This window comes from Mobula birostris, chromosome 12, assembly GCF_030028105.1.
Source record: "Mobula birostris isolate sMobBir1 chromosome 12, sMobBir1.hap1, whole genome shotgun sequence".
NCBI lineage: Eukaryota > Metazoa > Chordata > Chondrichthyes > Myliobatiformes > Myliobatidae > Mobula > Mobula birostris.
The window spans coordinates 39913651-39937354 of NC_092381.1; the positions used below are offsets into that span (position 1 = coordinate 39913651).

Here is a 23704-nt window from a genome sequence, read left to right on the forward strand (position 1 = left end):
GACCTAGAAGTAAGATCAAAGACATTTACAGCTTTGGAAGAAGTCATTTGGTCCATGAGGCCAGTTTGGTTCTTTGAAATAGCTGTTTCACTTTAAATCCACTTCCAATAGATTTTTCCCTTAAAACTGGAGTTGAAGTATTTATCCATGAAACTTTTAAAAATCATTCCTGAATCCTCTTCCAGATAACAACTTATTGCTTCAAACAAAATCTCACTTAACATACTACTTGTGTGATATTTTGCAGCAGAATTTAAAATCTGTGTTTTTACTTACTATGACTACAAGACCAGCAGTGCAATCTCATATTCTACAGAAACTAGAGGTCTTGACAAATGATTTACAGGACAGATTAGAAGGAACTCTCAGTGAGTGGCAGTAATAGGCAATGATTACAGCAGTTTTTATTCTGAGAGATAAAGGTGAAGTCTGCAGTACGTTAACCGCAGGAAATAGAAATAAGGAAAATATCAGCTCAGCTGCTATTCATTAGAGTCCTTAAACCAACACTGAATACATGTCCTTTGCCCATGTATTAAAAAGTTTGTAAGAGCCTTCATCAATGATTCTTACTCTATCATAAGGTCAGAGGAAGAAATGTTTGCTGATGATTGCATGACATTCAGCTCCTCAGAAAATGAAGTAGTCCAAGCTTGCACAAATCAAGGTCAGCCTAACATTCAGACATGGGCTAATAAGTGGCAAGTTATAGTCAGTAATAGTAATGCACATAAATACTATGCGATGATCACTTCCAACAAGAGAATCTAACCAACAGAGCCTGGCATTTAATGGCATTATCACTACTAAGCTCCCACAGACTGACAGGAAAATGGACAAGCCATAGGAAAACAGAGGCTGAAAGATCAGCTCAGAGACTGGGTATTCTATGGTGAGTAACTCACAGCCTGACAGTCAGTAGCATTTTCACTATTTACCAGGCACAAGTCAGAAATCTGATGGGACACTCATCTGATTCAGCAACACTACTAAAGTTACTAATGGATCCTCACAGGTAATAACTATATTCCAGACCATAAAGCTAAACACTACCCAGGACAAAGTAGCCAGTTTGACTAGTAACCCATGCAACACCCTATTAACCACAATGCACTGTGGCTTCAGAGTGTAATATCTGCAAATTGCACTGCAGTTATTCATCCAGTCTATCCACCCATCCCACAACCTTCACAGTCAAAAAGGACAAGGCCAAATAGTAAACAAATGGTCCCCATGTTAATGACAGGGTTCTTTTCCAGAGAACTGTTTGTAACCTGATCAGTTTATAAGTCAGAAATGTGTCTGTCCAACAATATATTTAAATAAACATACAGGGAGATATAGGGCAATATCTAGTTGAAGCAGGGTATTTAACGCAACCATTCAGATTTCTCTGCAAGAAGGCTAGAACACCATACAAGTTGTTAGCAACCCTATCAACCTGTGTAATAACTCTGAGTGATCTCTGGATGTGGATTTCAAGATCCCTCAGTTGTTCCACACTGCTAAGGTTCCTGCCATTAACTTTGTACTGTGCCCTCAAGTTCAAACTTCCAAAGGATCACTTCATACTTTTCTGGACTGAACTCCATCTACCTTTCAATTCAGCTCCAGGAAGGAAGGGGTTGGGAAAACAGCGGTTCACTTGGACGCAGTGGGCACTCCAGATTCAATCAAAGGTGTATTTGTTCGTCTTGTATGATCGCAAGTCACTGCTAGATACTAAGAACATCCACTATTACAGGACTATCCCATCAATGAGTTGCTCAATAGTGACAGAGTTGGACTTATTGTATACTGTTGCCGTGTTGTCGCCTGGACTTGTCGTGTATTGTTACATGGTGCGCAGTGCGAGTGATTGTCTCGACCGTTTTTATTGTGATCACAAAACCCTGCTGGGCATTGGTAATGTCGAATACTTCAAATCCAGTTCACTGGTTCACTGCTGGGGGAGCTGCGTTGCCTCAGTTGTGGCGCGATCTAGATCAATGCTACGGGGTTACCTGTGCAGTCGACCAGGAACTAGAGATACCGAGGTCATGTGGGAGGACCCCTGTGGGCTGGACCATCCAGTGTTCACTAGGTAGAAGAATATTTTTTACTGGTGCCTGACCTGCTGTTTTTCCTCCAGCAGTCTTCCTCCTGGTACTTATCCTTGCAAGCTGAACAAGTGCCATACCCGGCCCGACACCACCTCCCTCACTACCATTCAGGACCCCAAACAGTCATTCCAGGTGAGGCAACACTTCACATATGAGTCTGTTGGGGGTCACCTACTGTATCTGGTGTATCCAATGTGGCTTCCTGTATATCAGTGAGGCCTGACATAGATTGGGAGACCATTTCGCTGAGCATCTACACTCCATCCACCAGAAAAAGCTGGATCTCCTGGTGGCCACCCTCTTCAACTCTACTTCCTATTTTGACATGTCAGTCCATGGCCTCCTTTACTGTTGCGATGAGGCCACACTCAGCTTGGAGGAACAACACCTTATATTTCATCTGGGTGGCCTCCAACTTAATGGCATGAACGTCAATTTCTTGAATTTCTGGTAGTTACCCATCCCCACCTTCACCATTCCCATACCCCTCTCTCATCTTATCTCATCACCTCCCTTTGGTGCTCCTCCCCTTTCCCTTTCTTCCATGGTCTTCCACCTTCTTCTATCAGATTCCCCCTTCTCCAGCCCTTTATTTCTTTCACATATCAGCTTCCCAGCCCTTTACTTCACCCCTCTCCTTCTCCCAGTATCACCTATCACCCACCTCCCTTGTACTTCTTCCTCCTCTCCACCCACCTTTCTGATCTAACCTCATCTTTTTTTCCAGACCTGATGAAGAGTCTTGGCCTGAAAAGTCAACTGTTTACTCTTTTCCATAGATGCGGCCTGGCCTGCTGACCTCCCTCTCATCTCCTCTAGCCTTTGTGTGTATTGCTTTGGATTTCCGGAATCAGCCGAATTTCTTGTGCTACATTATTTTCTTTGTTCTTTGTGACTGTATGTTTTTCTGAAAACATACAGTGGCATGCAAAAGTTTGGACACTCCTAGTCCAAATTCCTGTTAACTGTGAATAGCCAAGTGAGTAAAAGATGACCAGATTTCCAAAAGGCATAAAGTTAAAGATAACACATTTCTTTAATATTTTAAGCAAGATTACTTTTTTTATTTCCATCTTTTACAGTTTCAAAATAAAAAAGGAAAAGGGCCCGAAGCAAAAGTTTGGGCACCCTGCATGGTCAGTACTTAGTAACATCCCCTTTGGCAAGTATCACAGCTTGAAAACACTTTCTATAGCCAACTAAGAGTCTTTCAATTCTTGTTTGGGGGATTTTCGCCAATTCTTCCTTGCAAAAGGCTTCTAGTTCTGTGAGATTCTTGGGCCGTCTTGCATGCACTGCTCTTTTGAGGTCTATCCACAGGTTTTCGATGATGTTTAAGTCGGGTGACTGTGAGGGTCATGGCAAAACCTTCAGCTTGCGCCTCTTGAGGTAGCCCACTGTGGATTTTGAGGTGTGTTTAGGATCATTATCCTGTTGTAGAAGCCATCCTCTTTTCACCTTCAGCTTTTTTATAGACAGTGTGATGTTTGCTTCCAGAATTTGCAGGTATTTAATTGAATTCATTCTTCCCTCTACCAGTGAAATGTTCCCCGTGCCACAGTCTGCAACACAAGCCCAAAGCATGATCGATCTACCCCCATGCTTAACAGCTGGAGAGGTGTTCTTTTCATGAAATTCTGCACCCTTTTTTCTCCAAACATACTTTTGCTCATTGCAGCCAATAAGTTCTATTTTAACTTCATCAGTCCACAGGACTTGTTTCCAAAATGCATCAGGCTTGTTTAGATGTTCCTTTGCAAACTTCTGACGCTGAATTTTGTGGTGAGGACGCAGGAAAGGTTTTCTTCTGATGACTCTTCCATGAAGGTCATATTTGTACAGGTGTCGCTGCACAGTAGAACAATGCACCACCACTCCAGAGTCTGCTAAATCTTCCTGAAAGTCTCTTGCAGTCAAACGGGCTTTGATTTGCCTTTCTAGCAATCCTATGAGCAGTTCTCTCGGAAAGTTTTCTTGGTCTTCAAAACCTCAACTTGACCTCCACTGTTCCTGTTAACTGCCATTTCTTAATTACACCCTATCCTCGTTATATGAATGGGATACGTTCCTCGAAGTTGACGTATAATGTGAATAATTATTTAAATGGAGAAAATAGGATTGCATTCTTGAGGGCTTCCTAAATATGTTTTATCTGTAACTTATTCACATTTTTACACCAATACGACACAAAAGCAGTACCACAAGGCAACATTCGTATTATATTTCATCAATTTAAGGTAATATTCAACATAATAAATTATAAGAAAGTTAACATACTAGGTTGTACAGTACTCACCAACAGTGGCAGGTGTGTTGGCTCCGGGAGATGAGTGGTTGTTGTGGTGTCGGGCAGCTTTACATGGATGAGGTGGATGGTTGTGTGTCGTCAGGATCATCAAGGACAGCAAGGGGTTTGGAAGACTCACAAAACTCTCGCCGGCAGGAAGGTTCACAAAACTCTCACCGGCAGCAGGAGATGACACCAGTTTGAAGAAAGTGGTGAGGATTGTTTCCTTAGCAGCATTTTGTTTTTCAGCATAAATTTGCTTGTAGGGAAGAAGGCTTAACTGTAGGGAATGACTGAAATGCTGATTCCGTTCTAAACTTGGGTCCACATCCATCGCCATTTGTGCCAAGTGTTCCGCAGCCTTAAAAAATTCGGTCAGTTGCTTCAAAGTGGAAGACCTGACCTCTTTCCAGGGTTCATCAATGTTGTTGATGGCATGTCTGATGTTGAAGGATTTCCACCATTCCCTCACCGTTGGTAAACTCCCGGGATTTTCAAAATCGTCTGTTGCTTGCAGCATCTGAGCGACAGTTTGCCGTAATACACCTTGAATGTGGTTATCACACCTTGGTCGAGTGGTTGAATCAGCGATGTTGTGTTAGGTGGCAGGAAACGCACTGTTATGTTACGATGAATACTGTCCAAATGTTTAGGATGGGCTGGCGCATTGTCAAGCAACAGAAGAACTTTAAAGGCAAGATTCTGTTTCCGGCAGTAGCGTTCAGCATCAATAGCAAAATGATTAGCAGACCAATCTTCAAAGATTTGACCAGTGACCTATGCTTTCTTGTTAGCTGCCCAGTGGACAGGAAGCATATTCTTACTCAAACCCTTAAGAGCGCGGGGGTTTAGTGAATGCTAAACTAAGAGAGGCTTCATCTGGCAATCTCCTTCGGCATTGGAGCACATAAGCAAAGTCAATCTATCCTTTGCTGCCTTGAAACTTGATGCAGTTTTTTCACGCAAACAACAGGAATTCCGCAGATGCTGGAAACTCAAGCAACACACATCAAAGTTGCTGGTGAACGCAGCAGGCCAGGCAGCATCTCTAGGGAGAGGTACAGTCGACGTTTTAGGCCGAGACCCTTCATCAGGACTAACTGAAGGAAGAGTTAGTAAGAGATTTGCAAGTGAGAGGGGGAGGGGGAGATCCAAAATGATAGGAGAAGACAGGAGGGGGAGGGATGGAGCCAAGAGCTGGTCAAGTGATTGGCAAAGGGGATATGAGAGGATCATGGGACAAGAGGCCTGGGGAGAAAGACAAGGGGTGGGCGGGGGGAACCCAGAGGATGGGCAAGGGGTATAGTGAGAGGGACAGAGGGAGAAAAAGGAGAGTGAGAGAAAGAATGTGAGTATAAAAATAAATAACGGATGGGGTACAAGGGGGAGGTGGGGCATTAGCGTAAGTTAGAGAAGTCGATGTTCATGCCATCAGGTTGGAGGCTACCCAGACGGAATATAAGGTGTTGTTCCTCCAACCTGAGTGTGGTTTCATCTTTACAGTAGAGGAGGCCGTGGATAGACATGTCAGAATGGGAGTGGGGTGTGGAATTAAAATGTGTGGCCTCTGGGAGATCCTGCTTTCTCTGGCGGACAGAGCGTAGGTGTTCAGCAAAGCGGTCTCTCAGTCTGCGTCGGGTCTCGCCAATACATAGAAGGCCACATCAGGAGCACCGGACGCAGTATATCACCCCAGCCAACTCACAGGTGAAGTGTCGCCTCACCTGGAAAGACTATCTGGGGTCCTGAATGGTGGTAAGGGACGAAGTGTAAGGGCACGTGTAGCACTTGTTCTGCTTACAAGGATAAGTGCCAGGAGGGAGATCAGTGGGGAGGGATGGGGGGGACGAACGGACAAGGGAGTCGCATAGGGAGCGATCCCTGCGGAAAGTGGGGGTGGGGGGGAGGGAAAGATGTGCTTCGTGGTTAGATCTCGTTGGAGGTGGTGGAAGTTACAGAGAATAATATGTTGGACCCGGAGGCTGGTGGGGTGGTAGGTGAGGACCAGGGGAACCCTATTCCTAGTGGGGTGGCGGGAGGATAGAGTGAGAGCAGATGTGCGTGAAATGGGGGAGATGCATTTGAGAGCAGAGTTGATGGTGGAGGAAGGGAAGCCCCATTCTTTAAAAAAGGAGGACATCTCCCTCGTCCTGGAATGAAAAGCCTCATCCTGAGAGCAGATGCGGCGGAGGCGGAGGAATTGCGAGAAGGGGATGGCGTTTTTGCAAGAGACAGGGTGAGAAGAGGAATAGTCCAGATAGCTGTGAGAGTCAGTAGGCTTATAGTAGACATCAGTGGATAAGCTGTCTCCAGAGATAGAGACAGAAAGATCTAGAAAGGGGAGGGAGGTGTCGAAAATGGAGCAGGTAAACTTGAGGGCAGGGTGAAAGTTGGAGGCAAAGTTAATAAAGTCAACAAGCTTAGCATGCGTGCAGGAAGCAGCGCCAATACAATCGTCGACGTAGCGAAGGAAAAGTGGGGTCAGATACCAGAATAGGTACGGAACATAGATTGTTTCACAAGGTCAACAAAAAGGCAGGCATAGCTAGGACCCATACGGGTACCCATAGCTACACCTTTAGTTTGGAGGAAGTGGGAGGAGCTAAAGGAGAAATTATTAAGAGTAAGGACTAATTCCGCTAGACGGAGCAGAGTGGTGGTAGAGGGGAACTGATTAGGTCTGGAATCCAAAAAGAAGCAGAGAGCTTTGAGACCTTCCTGATGGGGGATGGAAGTATATAGGGACTAGACATCCCATTCCCATTCTGACATGTCTATCCACAGCCTCCTCCACTGTAAAGACGAAGCCACACTCAGGTTGGAGGAACAACACCTTATATTCCGTCTGGGTAGCCTCCAACCTGATGGCATGAACATCGACTTCTCTAATTTCGGCTAATGCCCCACCTCCCCCTCGTACCCCATCCGTTATTTATTTTTATACACACATTCTTTCTCTCACTCCCCTTTTTCTCCCTCTGTCCCTCTGACTATACCCCTTGCCCATCCTCTGGTTCCCCCCCCGCCCACCCCTTGTCTTTCTCCCCAGGCCTCCTGTCCCATGATCCTCTCATATCCCCTTTGCCAATCACCTGTCCAGCTCTTGGCTCCATCCCTCCACCTCCTGTCTTCTCCTATCATTTTGGATCTCCCCCTCACCCCTCCCATTTTCAAATCTCTTACTTACTCTTCCTTCAGTTACTCCTGACGAAGGGTCTCGGCCTGAAACGTTGACTGTACCTCTCCCTAGAGATGCTGCCTAGCCTGCTGCGTTCACCAGCAACTTTAATATGTGTTGCAGTTTTTTCATCCTTACTTATGTAAGTGTGCTTCAGCATACACTTCCAAAAAAGCCCGGACTCGTCTGCATTAAACACCTGCTTCAGTGTGATGCCTACCTCAGCTATCATAGCCCACAAGTGCACAGGGTAGAGTCCCAGAGCTGCGTTACCTTCACCTGATGCCGCCCTGTTCATAATTTCCAACTTTTTTTCCAAGTGTTAAAGCGGTTCTCAGCCGCTTGGCTGATGGCCCAGGACTTGACATCAAACACTTAGGAGGCATAATTAAATATTTCAAGCACAAAATCACTGCACCGTAGGTAAAAACACAAAAGTTTAAGAGCACAAGATCGCACATCCATACGCTGCCAAAACCAATGCGAGAATGGCGGGAGTGAGACTGTGATGCGTGCACACGTGACTTGTATTGGTGGGAAAGCAGAGCTCCTCACATAACTGTGAGTTTTGGATGCATATGACGAGAAGTTGGTAGAAATAGGTTCCTCGCATAACCGTGAATCCGCATTGTCTGAAGAAGCATATAACGAGGATAGGGCGTACATTACGAACTGAGGAAATGACTACCTGAAAACTCTTTGCTATCTTCCTGTAGCCTTCTCCTGCTTTGTGGGCATCATTTATTTTAATTTTCAGAGTGCTAGGCAGCTGTTTAGAGGAGCCCATGGCTGGTGATTGTTGGGACAAGGTTTGAGGAGTCAGGGTATTTATAAAGCTTTGAAATTTGCATCACCTGGCCTTTCCTAACGATGACTGTGAACAAGCCATAGCCTTAACACGCTAATGAAGGTCTAAGATGTTGGTAAAAGTTATCTGAGAGCTCAAATCTCTTGGGGTGCCCAAACTTTTGCATGGTGCTCCCTTCCTTTTTTTCACTCTAAAACTGTACAAAACAAAAATAATACACTAATCTTGCTTAAAATGTTGAAAAGAATGTTTCATCTTAACTTTATGACTTTTGGAGATCAGTTGAACTTCTACTCACTTAACTATTCACAGTAACAGAAATTTTGACCAGGGTGCCCAAACTTTTGCATGCCACTGTAAGTGTATGTGCTATTTGTGCTGGTGCTTTGTGCTGTTGGTAATTTGTTTTTCATCTCGGTCCTGGAGGAACGCTGTTTTGTTTGGCTATATTAATGCAAGGTTGAATGATAATTAAACTTGATCTTGTGCTCTGTATCCGATCAATGTCCTGTTATAACCTATGACAACTTTCTACATCACCCCCAACCAACCTCTTATCAACTACAAACATAGTAACCTACCCTTCCACTTCCTCATCCAAGTTATTACAAAAACCATAAAGAAAAGGGGTCCTAGAACAGAGTCCTGTAGAACACCACTGGTCACTGACCTCCAGGCAAAATGCATTCCATCTACTACCACCCTCTGTCTTCTGTAGTTCTGAGTTCGTGCAGTCAAGGTTCCCTGAATCCCATGTCTCCTGACTTTCTGAATGAACCTACCATGGGGAACATTGTTGAATGCCTTACTAAAGTCCACACATACACCATATCCACTGCTCTACCTTCATCAACTTGTTTTGTAACCCCCTCAAAAACTCAATCCAGCTCATGACGTATGACCTGCCTCTCACAAAACCATACTGACTCTCCCTAATCCCTAATATGCTTCTCCAAATGCTCATAAATTCTGTCACTAAGAATTCTCTCCAGTAGATTGCCTGCCAGATGTGAAGAAGATTCTTTCTTCTTCAACCCTTTACTTTTTCCACCCATCAACCTCCCAGAATCTCACTTCACTGCTCCTCCCCTCTCCCCACCTGACTTCACCTATCACCTTCTAGCTTCCCCTCCCCCACCTTCTAATTCTGGCTTCTTACCTCTTACTTTCCAGCCCTGATGAAGGATCTTGGCTTACAACATCAACTGTTTATTGCTTTCCATAGATTCTGCCTGACCGGTTGAGTTCCTACAGCATTTGTGGCTTTCCAGCACCTGCAGAATCTCTTGTGTATATACTCTGCTCAGCCCTAACGTTTTTCAATAGTTGCATCCTCTTTCTTAACTTCAATATGCTCATACATATTAGCCTGTTCTACGGTGACCTCACATTTGTCAAAGTCCCCCTCTTCTGTGAATACTGAAGCATTCACAGGACCTCCCTACTTCTCCTGACTCCAAAGCATGTTTCTCTTTTATCCCTGGTCAGTGCTAACCTCACTCTTGTCATCCTCCTGTTCCTCAAGTACATGTAGAATGTCTTGGAGTTTTCCTTAATCCTAATTGCTAAGACCTTCTCATGCCCTCTTCTAGCTCTCCTAAATCTACTCTTAAGTTCCTTCCTGGCAATCTTATAAACCTCAAGATCCCTGTCTAATCTTTACTTCCTAAACATATCCCACTTATGCTCTAGCACTAAGAAGGTGCTAATCAATATCAAGGAAGTTGAAGTCACCCATGACAACAACCCTGTTATTTTTTCACATTTCCAAACTCTGTCTACTGATCTGCTCCTCAGTTCTCTGCTCAATAGGCAATCACCAATCAGGGTTCAATTCCCATCACTGTTTATAAGGAGTTTGTACGTTCTCCCTGTGACTGTGTGGGTTTCCTCCAGGTACTCGGATTTTTTCCCATATTCCAAAAAGACATATGGTTAGTGAGTTGTTGCATACTACGTTGCAAGCAGAAGTCTGCCACACTTGCGGGCTTCCCCCAGCACAATCCTCATGCTGTGTTGGTTGCTCGTGCAAAATTATGAATTTCAGAGTATTTTTCGATGTTTTGATGTTCATTCCACAAATATAGCGAATAATTTTAATAGAATGCTCCAAGTAGTATGATTGCTCCCTTGCTGTTTCTGACTTCCACTCACAATGACTCAGTAAACAATCTCTCCACAATGTCTCCCCTTTCTACAGCTGTGATACTATGTTTGATAGCAATGCCACTTCCCCACTTCTTTTACCTCACTCCTTATCCTCTTTGAAACTTCTAAACCCCAGGACAACCAGCAGCTATTCCTGCCCTTCTGTCAGCCAAGTCTCTGTAATGTCCACATACTGATCTATGCACTATGTCAATCACCCTTGTTCTTGACATTTTGTGCATTTCAAACCATTCAACTAATTGTACCCTATCCACTGCCTAGCCTTCCTCACAGTCTCTACCTTTAACCGACTGCTCCATCATCTATCACTGGTTCCCATCCTCCTGCTGAACTAGTTTAAATGCACCCTAACAGCTCTCGTAACCCTGCCCACAAGGATATTGGTTCCTCTTGAATTCAAATATAACCTGTTCCTTTCGTACAGGTTTTACCTTCGCCAGAAGAGATCGTAATGATCCATACACCTGAAACCCTAGCCCTGCACCAATTCTTCAGACACACATTCATCTGTCATATTATTCTATTCTTAGCTCGCTGGTAGTAATCCAGAGATCACTATCCTTGAGGTCCTGTTTTTCAGCTTTCTACATCCCTTTTCCTAGTTATGTCGTTGTTACCAATACCTATCATGACTTCTGGATGCTTACCGTCCACCAACCCCAATCCCTTAAGCGACCACTCTCCGCTGAACATCGACGACTCCTCCGCAGAGATCATTAAGAGCACCAAATTTCTTGGTGTTCACCTGGCGGAGAATCTCACCTGGTCCCTCAACACCAGCTCCATAGCAAAGAAAGCCCAGCAGCGTCTCTACTTTCTGCGAAGGCTGAGAAAAGTCCATCTCCCACCTCCCATCCTCACCACATTCTACAGAGGCTGTATTGAGAGCATCCTGAACAGCTGCATCACTGCCTGGTTCGGAAATTGCACCATCTCAGATCACTAGACCCTGCAGTGGATAGTGAGGACAGCTGAGAAGATCATCAGGGTCTCTCTTCCCGCCATCACAGACATTTATACCACATGCTGCATCCGCAAAGCAAACAGCATTATGAAGGACCCCACACACCCCTCATATAAACTCTTCTCCCTCCTGCCATCTGGAAAAAGGCACCCAAGCATTCGGGCTCTCACTACCAGACTATTTAACAGTTTCTTCCCCCAAGCCATCAGACTCCTCAATATCCAGAGCCTGGCTTGACACCAACCTACTATACCCTCTACTGTGCCTACTGTCTTGTTTATTATTTATTGTAGTGCCTGCACTGTTTTGTACACTTTATGCAGTCCTGGAAAGGACTGTAGTCTAGTGTAGTTTTTTTTTCTTACGTAGTTCAGTGTAGTTTTTGCATTGTGTCATGTAGCACCATGGTCCTGGAAAATACTGCCTCATTTTTACTATGTTCTGTACCAGCAGTTATGGTTGAAATGACAATAAAAAGTGACTTGACTTGACTTGTGAAGCCTGAGCTGTGTCTCTGATCCTGACGCCTGGAAAACAACATTTCATCCCGGAGTCTTTCATGTCCACAGAAGCTCCTATTTCTCTTAAATCTTCGAATTCTCTATCACTCCTGCCCTTTTCCGCCCTTCCCTACTGAGCCACAAAGCCAAATTCAGTACCAGAGACCCAGTCGCTGCGGCTTTCTCCCAGTAGGTCTTCCCACCAACAGATTCCAAAGTGGTATGCTTGTTATTGAGGAGAATGGCCACAATACATTTTCTGCCTATTCCCTTTCCCTCCCCTGATAGTCACCCAGTTCTCTGACCCTTGCAAGTTTGGTGTGACTGCCTCTCTTTAGCTCCTGTTTATTAACTCCTCAGCTTCCCGAATGATCCGTAGATCATCTAGCTTCAGCTCCAGTTCCTTAACACAGTAATACAGTAGAGCAGCCATAAGAGCCCCTACTCTTTTACTTTTTCTTATGTTACCCTTTGATATTCCCATCCCTGCTATCACTGCAATCAGAATAACCACAGCCAGAACTACTTCTCAATGAACAGACTACATCTGCTGTCAAGGGACTCCCAATGCAATGCACAATTCAGACAATGAATCCAATCCAGACTCCAGGAGAGAGTCCAGCATTAAGATAAGCCTCCACATCCTTGGACTACCAGTCTACTACCCAAGATCCATATGCTCTGCTCTGACCCCACTTTAAGTCAGCATCATGATATTTGTCTGGCCATAGATTAACTGGTACAAATGGGAATTTCCATTAGCAGAAGTTGTAAGAGTCATATATCCTCCTTTCTAATTGTTCCATCTTCAGCCCACTACTGCACTGTTTAATGCCCTCTACTGCACTGTTTAAAACCAAATCAAATGTTGTTCTTATATAATGGAATACTATGCCACATAAAAACAATATTGTATTTATCAGATGAAATGCATGTTTGTTTCTTTAAGTCCAATTAAAGTCAATTAAGTAATGAGCAAGTTCAAATAAAAGTTAATAGCTACCCATATTAAAGACAACTCTGTCTCGATAGGAGTACCAATTAAGATTTTGTAATATGCTGGCGCACAATATTACTTTTTTGCAGATATTTGAACTGCCAAACAGAAATTGACATTAGACACGATCCAGTACTTTTAGGGTGATGAATACTTAACTATGGAAATAATTTATACCACCAGTTGATAACATTAGTTCACAACAGCTACAAAGATATACTCTGGCATATCAGGTCACTTTTTTTTTCTAGTTATCAGATAAATTAAATCATTGGTATCACATAATATTATGAAAACACAAATGGTCTTCTCTTCTTCAAATTATATGCATTTTTTTTAGAAACTGCAATAACGAAGTTGATTATTACATCCTTTTAGCTTGTGTTAAGTTTTAATTCTTACCTTATATTGAAGCCCAGGATATACACGAAGAAATTAGAAAAAACAGTGTTGCAGCAAATAAGAAAAAATCTGCAGATGTTGGATATCCAAGCAACACACACAAAATGCTGGAGGTACTCAGCAGGCCAGGTGGCATCGATGTTTCTCCAGATTTCATGTGTGTTGATTGTGTTACAGCAGGTAGGTAGCAGCACGAAATGGAATAAGTGGAAGGTGGGATGAAATCAAGGGGTTGGGTGGCATCAAACAGCCAATGCTTTGTTCTAATATTGAATTGGGAAAGAAGTAAAAAGAAAGTAAGGTCATGCAAGGAGTCTGGGGACATGCAGAAAGATATGTATGTGAAAACAACAGTGCTAACTTAAGATGCAGTATTATCCTTTGAGGGCATAGAAGATGATAATGGGAGGATCTGGGGTAATTTAAACAATGCATTTTTCAAGGCCAGTAAAGCAGAGGGCTCTGGTTTACAAATGGCTCACAAGCACTCGGAAGATTAGAAACCTTGGAGGATGGATACTTGGAAGATGAACTAGATAGCAATTTTTTGAGAGGACGGTAAGAGCTGGAATTTAACCATATTATATGTTTTCATTACTTGGTGACAAATGATGAAGGAAGGAAGCAAAGAACTTCTGCGATGGCAGCAAGAGCTTAAGTAACAAATAAAGATGGAAGGATGTGGAACAGGCATGCTGAATTTGAGGGAGTCAAGATGTTAGCTGGAAAGGCGAGGTGCAGCAGTGGTGCAAGTACGGTCTTCGGTTCCAAAGCAGCAAAGAGATTCGGTGCCATTTACTGGGGATATTACTACTGGGAAGAGGGGTGATACTGGCAGCACTGTGAAGGAACTACAAGAATAGAAATATATTCATAGGCTAATAAAACATCTACAAATGTTATAAACGAGCCTTCTGATATGGTTCAAAGAAAAAAAAAGACTTGTTGATGTTTCAACATGCCCATCAACTACCTTGTCCAGGCAGGCTTCCACATGTCTACTCATGTCCTCCATAGATCCAGAAAGCGTCTCATTGCATAGTGGACATACCTGGCCATCCTCTGAGGCCTTCTTCCTCTTGTTTTTCCCTATCCGTGCTAAAAGACAAGAAACAAACAAGGGTTTACTATCAATGTTCTTTCAGGAAATATATTTTCAAAACCCAAATATAATTCAAATATGCATAAAACTTTACAGGGGCTGATTTGTAAACAATACGCTTACAAAACTGATCTGATAGGCTTTGATATTAGCTCTGCTTCATTAGGTTAGAATTATCTTTGGAAGAGGACAAATAAACTTCAGCAAACCCAACTACAAACTATCCCTGGGTAATGCTCATGTTCCCTATTTACAAACGTCCATAAGTCAATTTTGTCCATAAATCAGAAAATACACGAAAGCTCTCAATATGGTAACCAAACCTCCACAGTAATATAATAAACAGCATCAAAAGTACCCAATAATAAGGAACAATTACTAGAAATGGAAAAAAAGTGAGGAAACTAGTTCTGCTCTTTATTGGAACAAATGCATGAAGGTACATGGGACTTTGGGATTTAACGTTACAGAAATGGGTTCATATATTGCCCTATGTCAGCGGTTCTAACACGGTACAGCCTGTAACCTGTTGGTTGGCCAGTACTTAAGGAAGTGGTTAATGTATAACCCACCAAAAATCTTCAGTACAGTACATCCTCACAGTGAACTGTACCGCCCATGTACCAAATGTTTCTAATAAATCTCCAACAATGTACCATGCACAGATCTGCTATCTGAAGGTAACGGTAATGTTTCAGCAATGATAATGTTGGTTAAAGGACAAATATACTGTGTAATCCTCTACACAGCAGCAAGACTCCTAATGTGGCAACTGAATTTTAGCTGACATATACAATGTTTTATTCAGGTTCCATGGCTCAAGTGAGTTTTTCCCCCAAAAGATTTTCATTTCATATTGTTCATGGAAAAGGTCAATAAAATATAAAAGCCTAGCTCAGCGCCTGCTGAGAAGTTAAAAAGAAATCAAAGCCAGCTCTATTGCCTTTCCTCACCAAAAATACAGACTTCTTTAGCCACTAGGCTAAAGGCTACTGAAGTCATTGTACACTTTGGCTCCAAGTATGAACCTTTAGGGTGCTAGCCTTTGGATGAGAGATTTAACATAACTGCCAATTGACTTGCATGCAGAAGATTCCAAGAGGTGGTTCAAAAAAAAACAGAATACTGATACTTCAGATTTCTGGAAAACAATTCTTTATAAAACAACATCATTTATTTTGTAATTCACTTAAGCTTGCTGCTCATATATTAGAATGGTAAAGTAATGAGAATTGCATTTCAAAAAAAAAGAAATCTGCATTTGCAGAAGAACTTTGAAGCATCTGGAGAGTATGGTGAAATGCAAACAAAATCATGTCTTAACTTCTTTTTTAAGATTTTACACATCATGGATATACAGGAGTTGAAAATGTCAAATATTCTGAGCCAAATCAATCCAATCAACAGTTCAGCAAAGATTAAAAGGAAATTTGACTTTCATTAGTATTTAACAAAAAGATCAAAAGGAACATACTAGAACAAAATTTTAATGGCAGCAAATTGTCAGCATCCCCATAACAGCACAATCTCCTGTCTTCTAAATCAAGGGACCAAGAGCAGTTGAACAGAGAAACACAATTACATTGTACAGTTAGTAATATATTGCTGCCTGGCCTAACAAATTGTGGGGACAATATGGCATTAGACTCTCGTGTCTAGACACCAAAATATTTTTTTAAACAGTGTGTATGCACATTGGTAAGGTTCAATTTATGTAGAATTTCCCTTTCCTGTCATCATTTGCAGGTGAATAATGGTTCAAAGGGGTGTATGGGGTGGTTGGTCCTGACTAAATATCAGGAAGTGCCAATAGCGATTATATAGCTTCTCCCACCCAAGACAACTCTGGTTTCACATAGGACTTAGGTCCTGGTGCACCCTGTCTTGCTGAAGAAGCTCTGTCTATGCGAGTGTTTGGCACCAGAAAAATAACCAGACCAATGATGGTGGTGTCACCTAAAATCACTGAAGTCTTCGGCAGCAGGGAGGTGGATTCCAAGCTTTGGTGGAGGATTGTCTTTGTACAACAACAGCAAAGGTTGGGCAACGTCTACTGTAGGATTTCCAATTGGGAACACCAGTAGAGGTCAAATACTCTAGATAGATGAGCACTACGGCAACAGAAGGCAACGGCAAACCACTGTTGGAATTTCTGCCTAGTGAATCATGGAAAGAAACAGAAGAAGGAAACCAGACAACAGCGTGAATGGGGTTGACTCTAATCAACAGAACAACACCTCGCTCGGTAGGGATAGTCATGTGCTGCAGGTGACTCCAGACTGTCATCCAGAGACTGTAAGCAATAGGGAAAGGCTAAGGATAGCAACATGGAACATCCGTATACTTTACCAGAAAGGAAAGTTGGACAACACATTAAATGAAATGAAAAGGTTGGAAGTTGATATCTTAGGCCTGTCAGAAATTAGATGGACCGACAGTGGCAAATTCACGAAGAATAGTTCTCTGATAATGCATTCTGGAGGTCAACAGCATATGTATGGAGTTGGAATTATTTTAAACAAACAAGTATCAAAATGTCTTATGGGATTTTGGGCGATATCTGACCGGCTGCTTTTAGTTAAATTAAGGGCGACCCCTTTTAACATTAGCATAATCCAAGCCTATGCACCAACAAATGATGCGGATGAAGAGGATATCAACCAGTTTTATGAAGATCTCAACAGTGCTTATGAGCAATGTAAATCTCAAGATATAAAACTAGTCATGGGAGATTTTAACTCCAAAGTTGGACAGGAAAGGGTTTAGGAAAAAAAGGGTTCAGCAAATAGGACCTTTTGGATTAGGGGAGAAAAATAAAAATGGAGAAAGGTTTACTGATTGGTGTGTCAGAAACAACCAAGTGATCACCAGTACTTGGTATAAAAACCATCCACATAGATTGTGTACTTGGATTAGCCCTGGAGATAGAACAAGGAATCAAATAGACTTCATTATCATCGATGAACACCTTAGAAATAATATCACAAATTCTAAAGCCTACCCAGGAACAGAATGTGGTTCAGATCACCATCCAGTAATAGCTACCATCAAAACAAAATTGAAGAAACAAATGTGGAAAAAAGAGAAAGAAATATATGTTGGGAGAACTTAAAAATGATAGCATACTTAAGCAACAATTCAAAACAGCTGTAGAAGAACACCTCAACAAAAATGAATCAGCACCTATTTGGGACAGATTTAAATACGCTATACAGCAATCAGCAGAGGAGATAATCCCAGTACAAGAAATTCAACACACCAACAAGGGGTGGATAACCAAAGAAATTCTAGATCTGATGGAACAAAGAAGGTTAGTGAAGAATAATGAAGTGCAATACAGAGAGCTAGACAGACAGATCAGACAATTGTGCAATATTGCAAAGGAAGAGTGGCTGACTCAAAAATGCAATGAAGTAGAGGCCATATTAACAACAGCAAAGAAATGCACAAGAAAATTAAGGAAATTACTGGAATTAAGAAAACCTCCTCTACAGGATGCATAAGATCAGCAGACGGATCCATGCTAACAGATCCAGATAAAGTATGTGAGAGGTGGATTCAGTATATAGAGCAGCTTTTTGAAGATAATAGAGGGGAACCCCCAGATATTAACACCCTAATTCTGGCCCACCTATTACCAAAGAAGAAATAACTAAAGCAATGAAAAGCGTGAAACATGGTAAAGCCACTGGACCTGATGAAACTTCAGTGGAAATGATACAAGCCCTAGAAGATCTGGGCACAGGTATTCTTTTTGAACTGTTTAATGGCATATATGAGTCTGGTGTATTGCCTGACGATCTCTTGAAATCAGTATTTATAACTCTGCCAAAAATTCCTGGAACTATTGACTGTGAAAATTATAGAACAATCAGTCTTATGAGTCACATAATAAAGATTTTGCTGAGAATTGTTCTGAGTCGAATTAAAAACAAGTTAACGCCAGAAATTTCTAAACTGCAATATGGGTTTATTGAGGATAGAGGAACTAGGAACATAATTTTCATACTACGAATGCTTTCAGAAAGGGCAACTGAATATCAAAATGATGTCTTTTTATGTTTTATTGATTTCACTAAAGCATTTGACAAAGTGCAACATGAAAAATTATTTCAAATTCTCGCTAAACTAAACATTGCCGGAAGGGACCAACAACTGCTTCAAAATTTATATTGGAATCAAACAGCAGCGGTAAAAATTGATGATAAGCAGTTGGACTAAAATTCAAAGAGGAGTTAGACAAGGATGCGTTGCCTCACCGGAATTATTTAATACCTACAGTGAAATGAGTCTCAGAGAAATAGAATACCTAGATGGGATAAAAATTGGAGGTGTTAACATCAACAATATAAGATATGCAGACGATACCACCTAATAGCAAGTGCTGCAGAAGACCTACAAATCCTCCTATACAAAGTAGTACAAACAAGTACAGATTTTGGTCTAATGATCAACTGTAAAAAAAAACAAATGTATGGTAATATCAAAACAGCAGGATACTCCCAACTGCCAATTGTATATCGGTAACCAAGAGATTGAACAAAAGACCAGCTTTAATTACCTTGGTAGCTTTATATCACAACATGCTAGAAGTAAAGTAGAAATAAAAAGAAGAACTGCCATTGCCAAAACCAACTTCCAAAAAATGAATCCCATTTTTACCAACAGACATATTTCTATGACAACAGGGCTTAGGCTACTAAAATGTTACATCTGGTCAATCTTGCTGTATGCTTCCAAAACATGGACTATAACACCAGAACTCCAAAGAAACTTAGAAGCAACAGAAATGTGGTTTCTTAGAAGAATGCTGAAAATATCATATAGAGATAGGGTAACTAATGACAGTACTCCAATGTGCCCATACAAAAAGATCCTTAATGAGAATATTAAATGAGAGGAAACTTAAATTCCTGGGCCATGTCATCAGAAAGGGAGAAACAGAATGCCTTACATTACAAGGCCATATGCCTGGGAAATGTGGAAGAGGAAAGCAAAGAAGAAAATATAAGGACACTGTGAAAAAACTAACAGATCTAAGTGTGCAAGGTATCATTGACGCTGTGAGGGATTGTTCGATGTGGAGAGCCATGATCGCCCAAGCGTGTAACGTGCAAGGCACATGAAGAAGAAGAATGGTTCAAAATAAATAGTGCAGGAAAAAAACTAACATGAAATATTATCACAATTACATAAAATTTAATTAACTTAGATTACAGTTTCACAGCTGTATAATACATATTATCTCATTCATTTATCAAAATTATTTTACTGAATCCTTATATATTAGAGAAACTTCATATATTGTTTCAAGAGAAGTTCTACTCCCATGCCGTTATAGCAATACATGGAACATCTCTGTGTCTTCGAAAGGTAGTTTCAGAAGGCTATGCTTAGCAATTAAGCCCAACAAAGACACTAAATTAGCTGATGTTTTCATGACCCGAGTTCATATTGGACAAAGTGATAATGGAGGAACTTAAACAATGCACAATCTGAATAAAACATGAAATGATTGAAGTACAATCACAAAATAGTCATGTTCTCTCAAAGACCAATCTCACAAAAACCTTCACAAAGCTTTACATTTCTTAAAAGGCTAATCATTCTGTCAAAGGACACTCGATGTCACCATTCTTCAAATAAATCTTCAATATAGTCTACAAGATGAAACAGTGGTCACATGATATGGACATAAAACTAATTATTTTGGAAAATAATTAATAGGTTTGGGTTTCCTGGTATTTCCCCCTGGGGAAAACTGAAAAGCTAGTTTTTATTTAAGGGATTATTGAACTGGCTTTACTCAGGTAGCAAGAGGTTGTAGCTCATAAATTCAAATATCATCAATGAATGATCAATAGCAGCATCCCCATCAGGAAGTCAAAGTTTTGGGTTCATGTTCTCCTGCAAATGTTTATTTACTGAGCAGTGCAATGTCAGAGATACCATCTTTCAGTTAAGCTTTAAAAATCAAGGCTTCACCTTCTTTCTCATGTAGATGCAAACTTCTTATAGTACTATTATTTTGGGATGATCAGATTGTTAGTCACCTAATAAATGTCACTGAACCAATTATTTGATGAATATTTTCTGTTTATCATACTCTACTGTATTAGAATAATGACTTTACTGATATATACCACTTTGTGACGTATGTGTTAACTCTCAGCAAGAAAACAAAGGCAACGCTTTCATTTTAAAAATCCAGTTAAAAAACTTGAATCAAATACAAAATATTTTATCACCTGGGTAATACAAAATTATAAACTTTAAAAAGAATTGGATGTCCAGGGATAGTTAAGTTGTGGCATCTGAACCTTTACTTCATAACTATAAGTCAAAGAGAAAGCTCACATGCATTAATAGGAAAGCTATAGAAAAGCTGGAGCTTTGGGTAATTCTGGTTGCTTCAAATGATTGAGCTTTCCTTGACATAACACATCAGTTTTGTTAGGACAAAAGTGCAGTTCAGACTCCAGATGGAAGAACCTAGTTGACACTGTGTTCGTTGCCTACACCAAGTTTGAACTTTAAATTTCAATGGGAGTATCTGTATGACAGAAACCTTTTTCCAACTGTTTGAAAATTCTGTGGTTAATGAATACATAAATTTTAAAAATCCTGGCCATTGAAACATTTACATTCAAAATGTTTTAAAAATTAGGAGTAAAAATGTGTATAAGGGATCTGTTGTGAACTATACTGATTTTATGAATAATTGAGGCCTGACTCCAGACAAACACTCATCCTTGATTTCAGAACATTTTATTTACAAATTGACACTATAATGCCACTGATTCTTTGGTAGGTACATGAGTTTTTGACTTACAGATCTAATTTTTTGGTATAACAATGAATCACTTACCTTCCCTTATCAATGCACTGTACTGAATGGTTTCAATTTTTTTTTAGCTCAACAAAACATTTTGTACAAATGTAACCTTTCACAAATGAAGTAATACTTATATTTTGACTGCCTTTGATGGAAGCCTTCTACTAGAATATATATATTGCTCATTCCTTGTAAAATTCATACACCTTCTTTAGATTAAGGTTTGACAAAAGGTGCTGTCATTTTTTAAAAATCTCAATGTGTCTGCTCTTGCCTGTCTGAAAATTTCCTTTCAATTTATGAAGGAAATAATCTATCATGGCAATTAGGGTGTTAATTTAAATAGTAATCAGAGAGCAGATTAAATGTGTCACAGTAAGAAAACCAGATTATTTCTTGAAACGGTTTCACTTGACAGGCTCATTCCAAAATTATCCATTCAATCCCCAGTGCCCATTGTACAAATTTATAAATTTTATCTTCCCTTACTCTGTTCTTTAAAAACTGTCCTGCACATAATTAGAAATTTAACACCGCAGAACACTGCCTATTTTACTGTAATTCTTTGTTCTCCTTAACTGCAAATTGAGTGATGCTACATTAATTTTTAGGTACAAGTGATATCAAGAGTAAAAGGAGGGGTGGAGGAAGTGAGAAAGCCATCTATGGCTATATGCAGATTATTCAGCTGTCTCTGACTAAATACTGAATGGAAGATCTCTGGTCTAATTGATAATGTCCTCTTGAAAGGCTCTGCTGAATAGAAAAACCCAGCTCAATCACACAAGACCTACTGTTTTAACTCCACTGAATTCATAGTACTCCAGGCTCTAGAGAAATACAATTCTTACATTGTATTCTATGGAATGAAAACCTGAAATCACATTTCCAAAACAAAAAGTTACTATGATCTTGGATCAGCTTTGAATTAATGATGACAGGATTATTGAGGAGAAAAAAACTAAAAACAAAACGATTTGAATACTTTCAAAGTATATATTTTTTTTAAACAAAGAGAAATTAGTGGTAGTTGGGGGGCAAACACCAGTCTTCATTGAGGAATCAGCAGTGAAAAGGGTGAGCAGCTTCAAGTTCCTGTATGTCAACATCTCAGAAGATCAAAGCTGGGCCCAAAACACTGATGCAATCATGAAGGAAGCATGTTAGTAACAGCACTTCATCAGGAGCTGAAGGAGATCTGGTATATCTCCAAAGACTTCAGCAAATTTCTTCAGATGTACTATGGAGAGCATTCTAACTGGATGCATTACTGCCTGGTATGAAGGCTCCAAAGTGGCTCCAATGAACAAAAGAGGCTAGAGAGGGTTGTAGACTCAGCAAGCTCCATCAAGGGCACAAGTCACCCCTCCATCATGCACATTTCCAAAAGACAGAGCCTAAGGAAGGCAGCATCCATCATGAAGTACTCTCACCATCCAGATATGGCATCTTTTCATTACTACCATTGAGGAGGAAATAGAGGAGTCTGAAGTCCCAGACATTTTTCATCCTCTCCACCATCAGATTTTTGAAATGTCTATTAACCCATGAACACTACCTCACCCACTATTCCTCCCTTGTGCTATTATTTATATTCTGCAACCTAGAGTGACTTTTATGTCTTGGACTATACCGCTGCCACAGCGCAACCGATTTCAAAACATATGGAAGGGGTAATAACCCCAATTCTGATTCTAATTCAAAGATAAAGAATAGCTTTATTTGTCATATGTACATCAAAGCATACAGTGAAATGTATCATTTGCAGCAATGACCAACAGAGTCTGATGATATGCCGAAGGAAGCCCACATTTGCACCATACTTCCAGCACCAACGTAGCATGCCCATACTTACTAACCCTTACTAATTCCTACGTCATTGGAATGCAGGAGGAAACCAGAGAACCACGTGGTCATGGAGAGAATATACAAAACTCCTTACAAACAACAGCAGGAATTGGACCCCAATCACTGGTCCTATAAACCATTACACAAGTTGCTACACCCCAGTGCCACCCATTTCTACTGTGCCCGTAACTATCCTGCCGTGAAATCTGAAATTTAAATTCAACATTGAAAATTCCCCTAATATGATCTCCCTGATGATTCTTGTTTAGTGTAACACCAGAAGGAAGGCCTCATCAGAAACAGCACTCAGGATATATTTTAGTCTCACTCAACTCTTCTGATTTAAATGGAACAATTAAAAGGGAGATATGGTTTCGAAAAAAAGGCATTTAAAAAAAAAACTGATGATCACAGATTGCAGGTCTAGTGAAGCTTGACTGTGGAAGGGGACTGATTTACTCACTGCACTTATGATTTCCCAGAGCAGTCCTAGGAGACACTGATATGTAATA

At 40.9% G+C, this 23704-nt stretch overlaps 1 protein-coding gene across 6 annotated transcripts in view; it reads right to left on the bottom strand.

The window, feature by feature from the left end:
- rnf220a (ring finger protein 220a) overlaps nt 1-23704 on the bottom strand; it is a 478182-nt gene that overhangs the window by 89002 nt on the left and 365476 nt on the right. For 4 of the 6 annotated variants that reach the window (XM_072273650.1, XM_072273651.1, XM_072273654.1 and 1 more), the window contains one exon: nt 14381-14505. In XM_072273650.1, coding sequence (XP_072129751.1) covers nt 14381-14505 — 125 coding nt within the window. The remainder of the gene's footprint in view (nt 1-14380; nt 14506-23704) is intronic. The other 2 variants (XM_072273652.1, XM_072273653.1) reach the window with 1 other exon arrangement.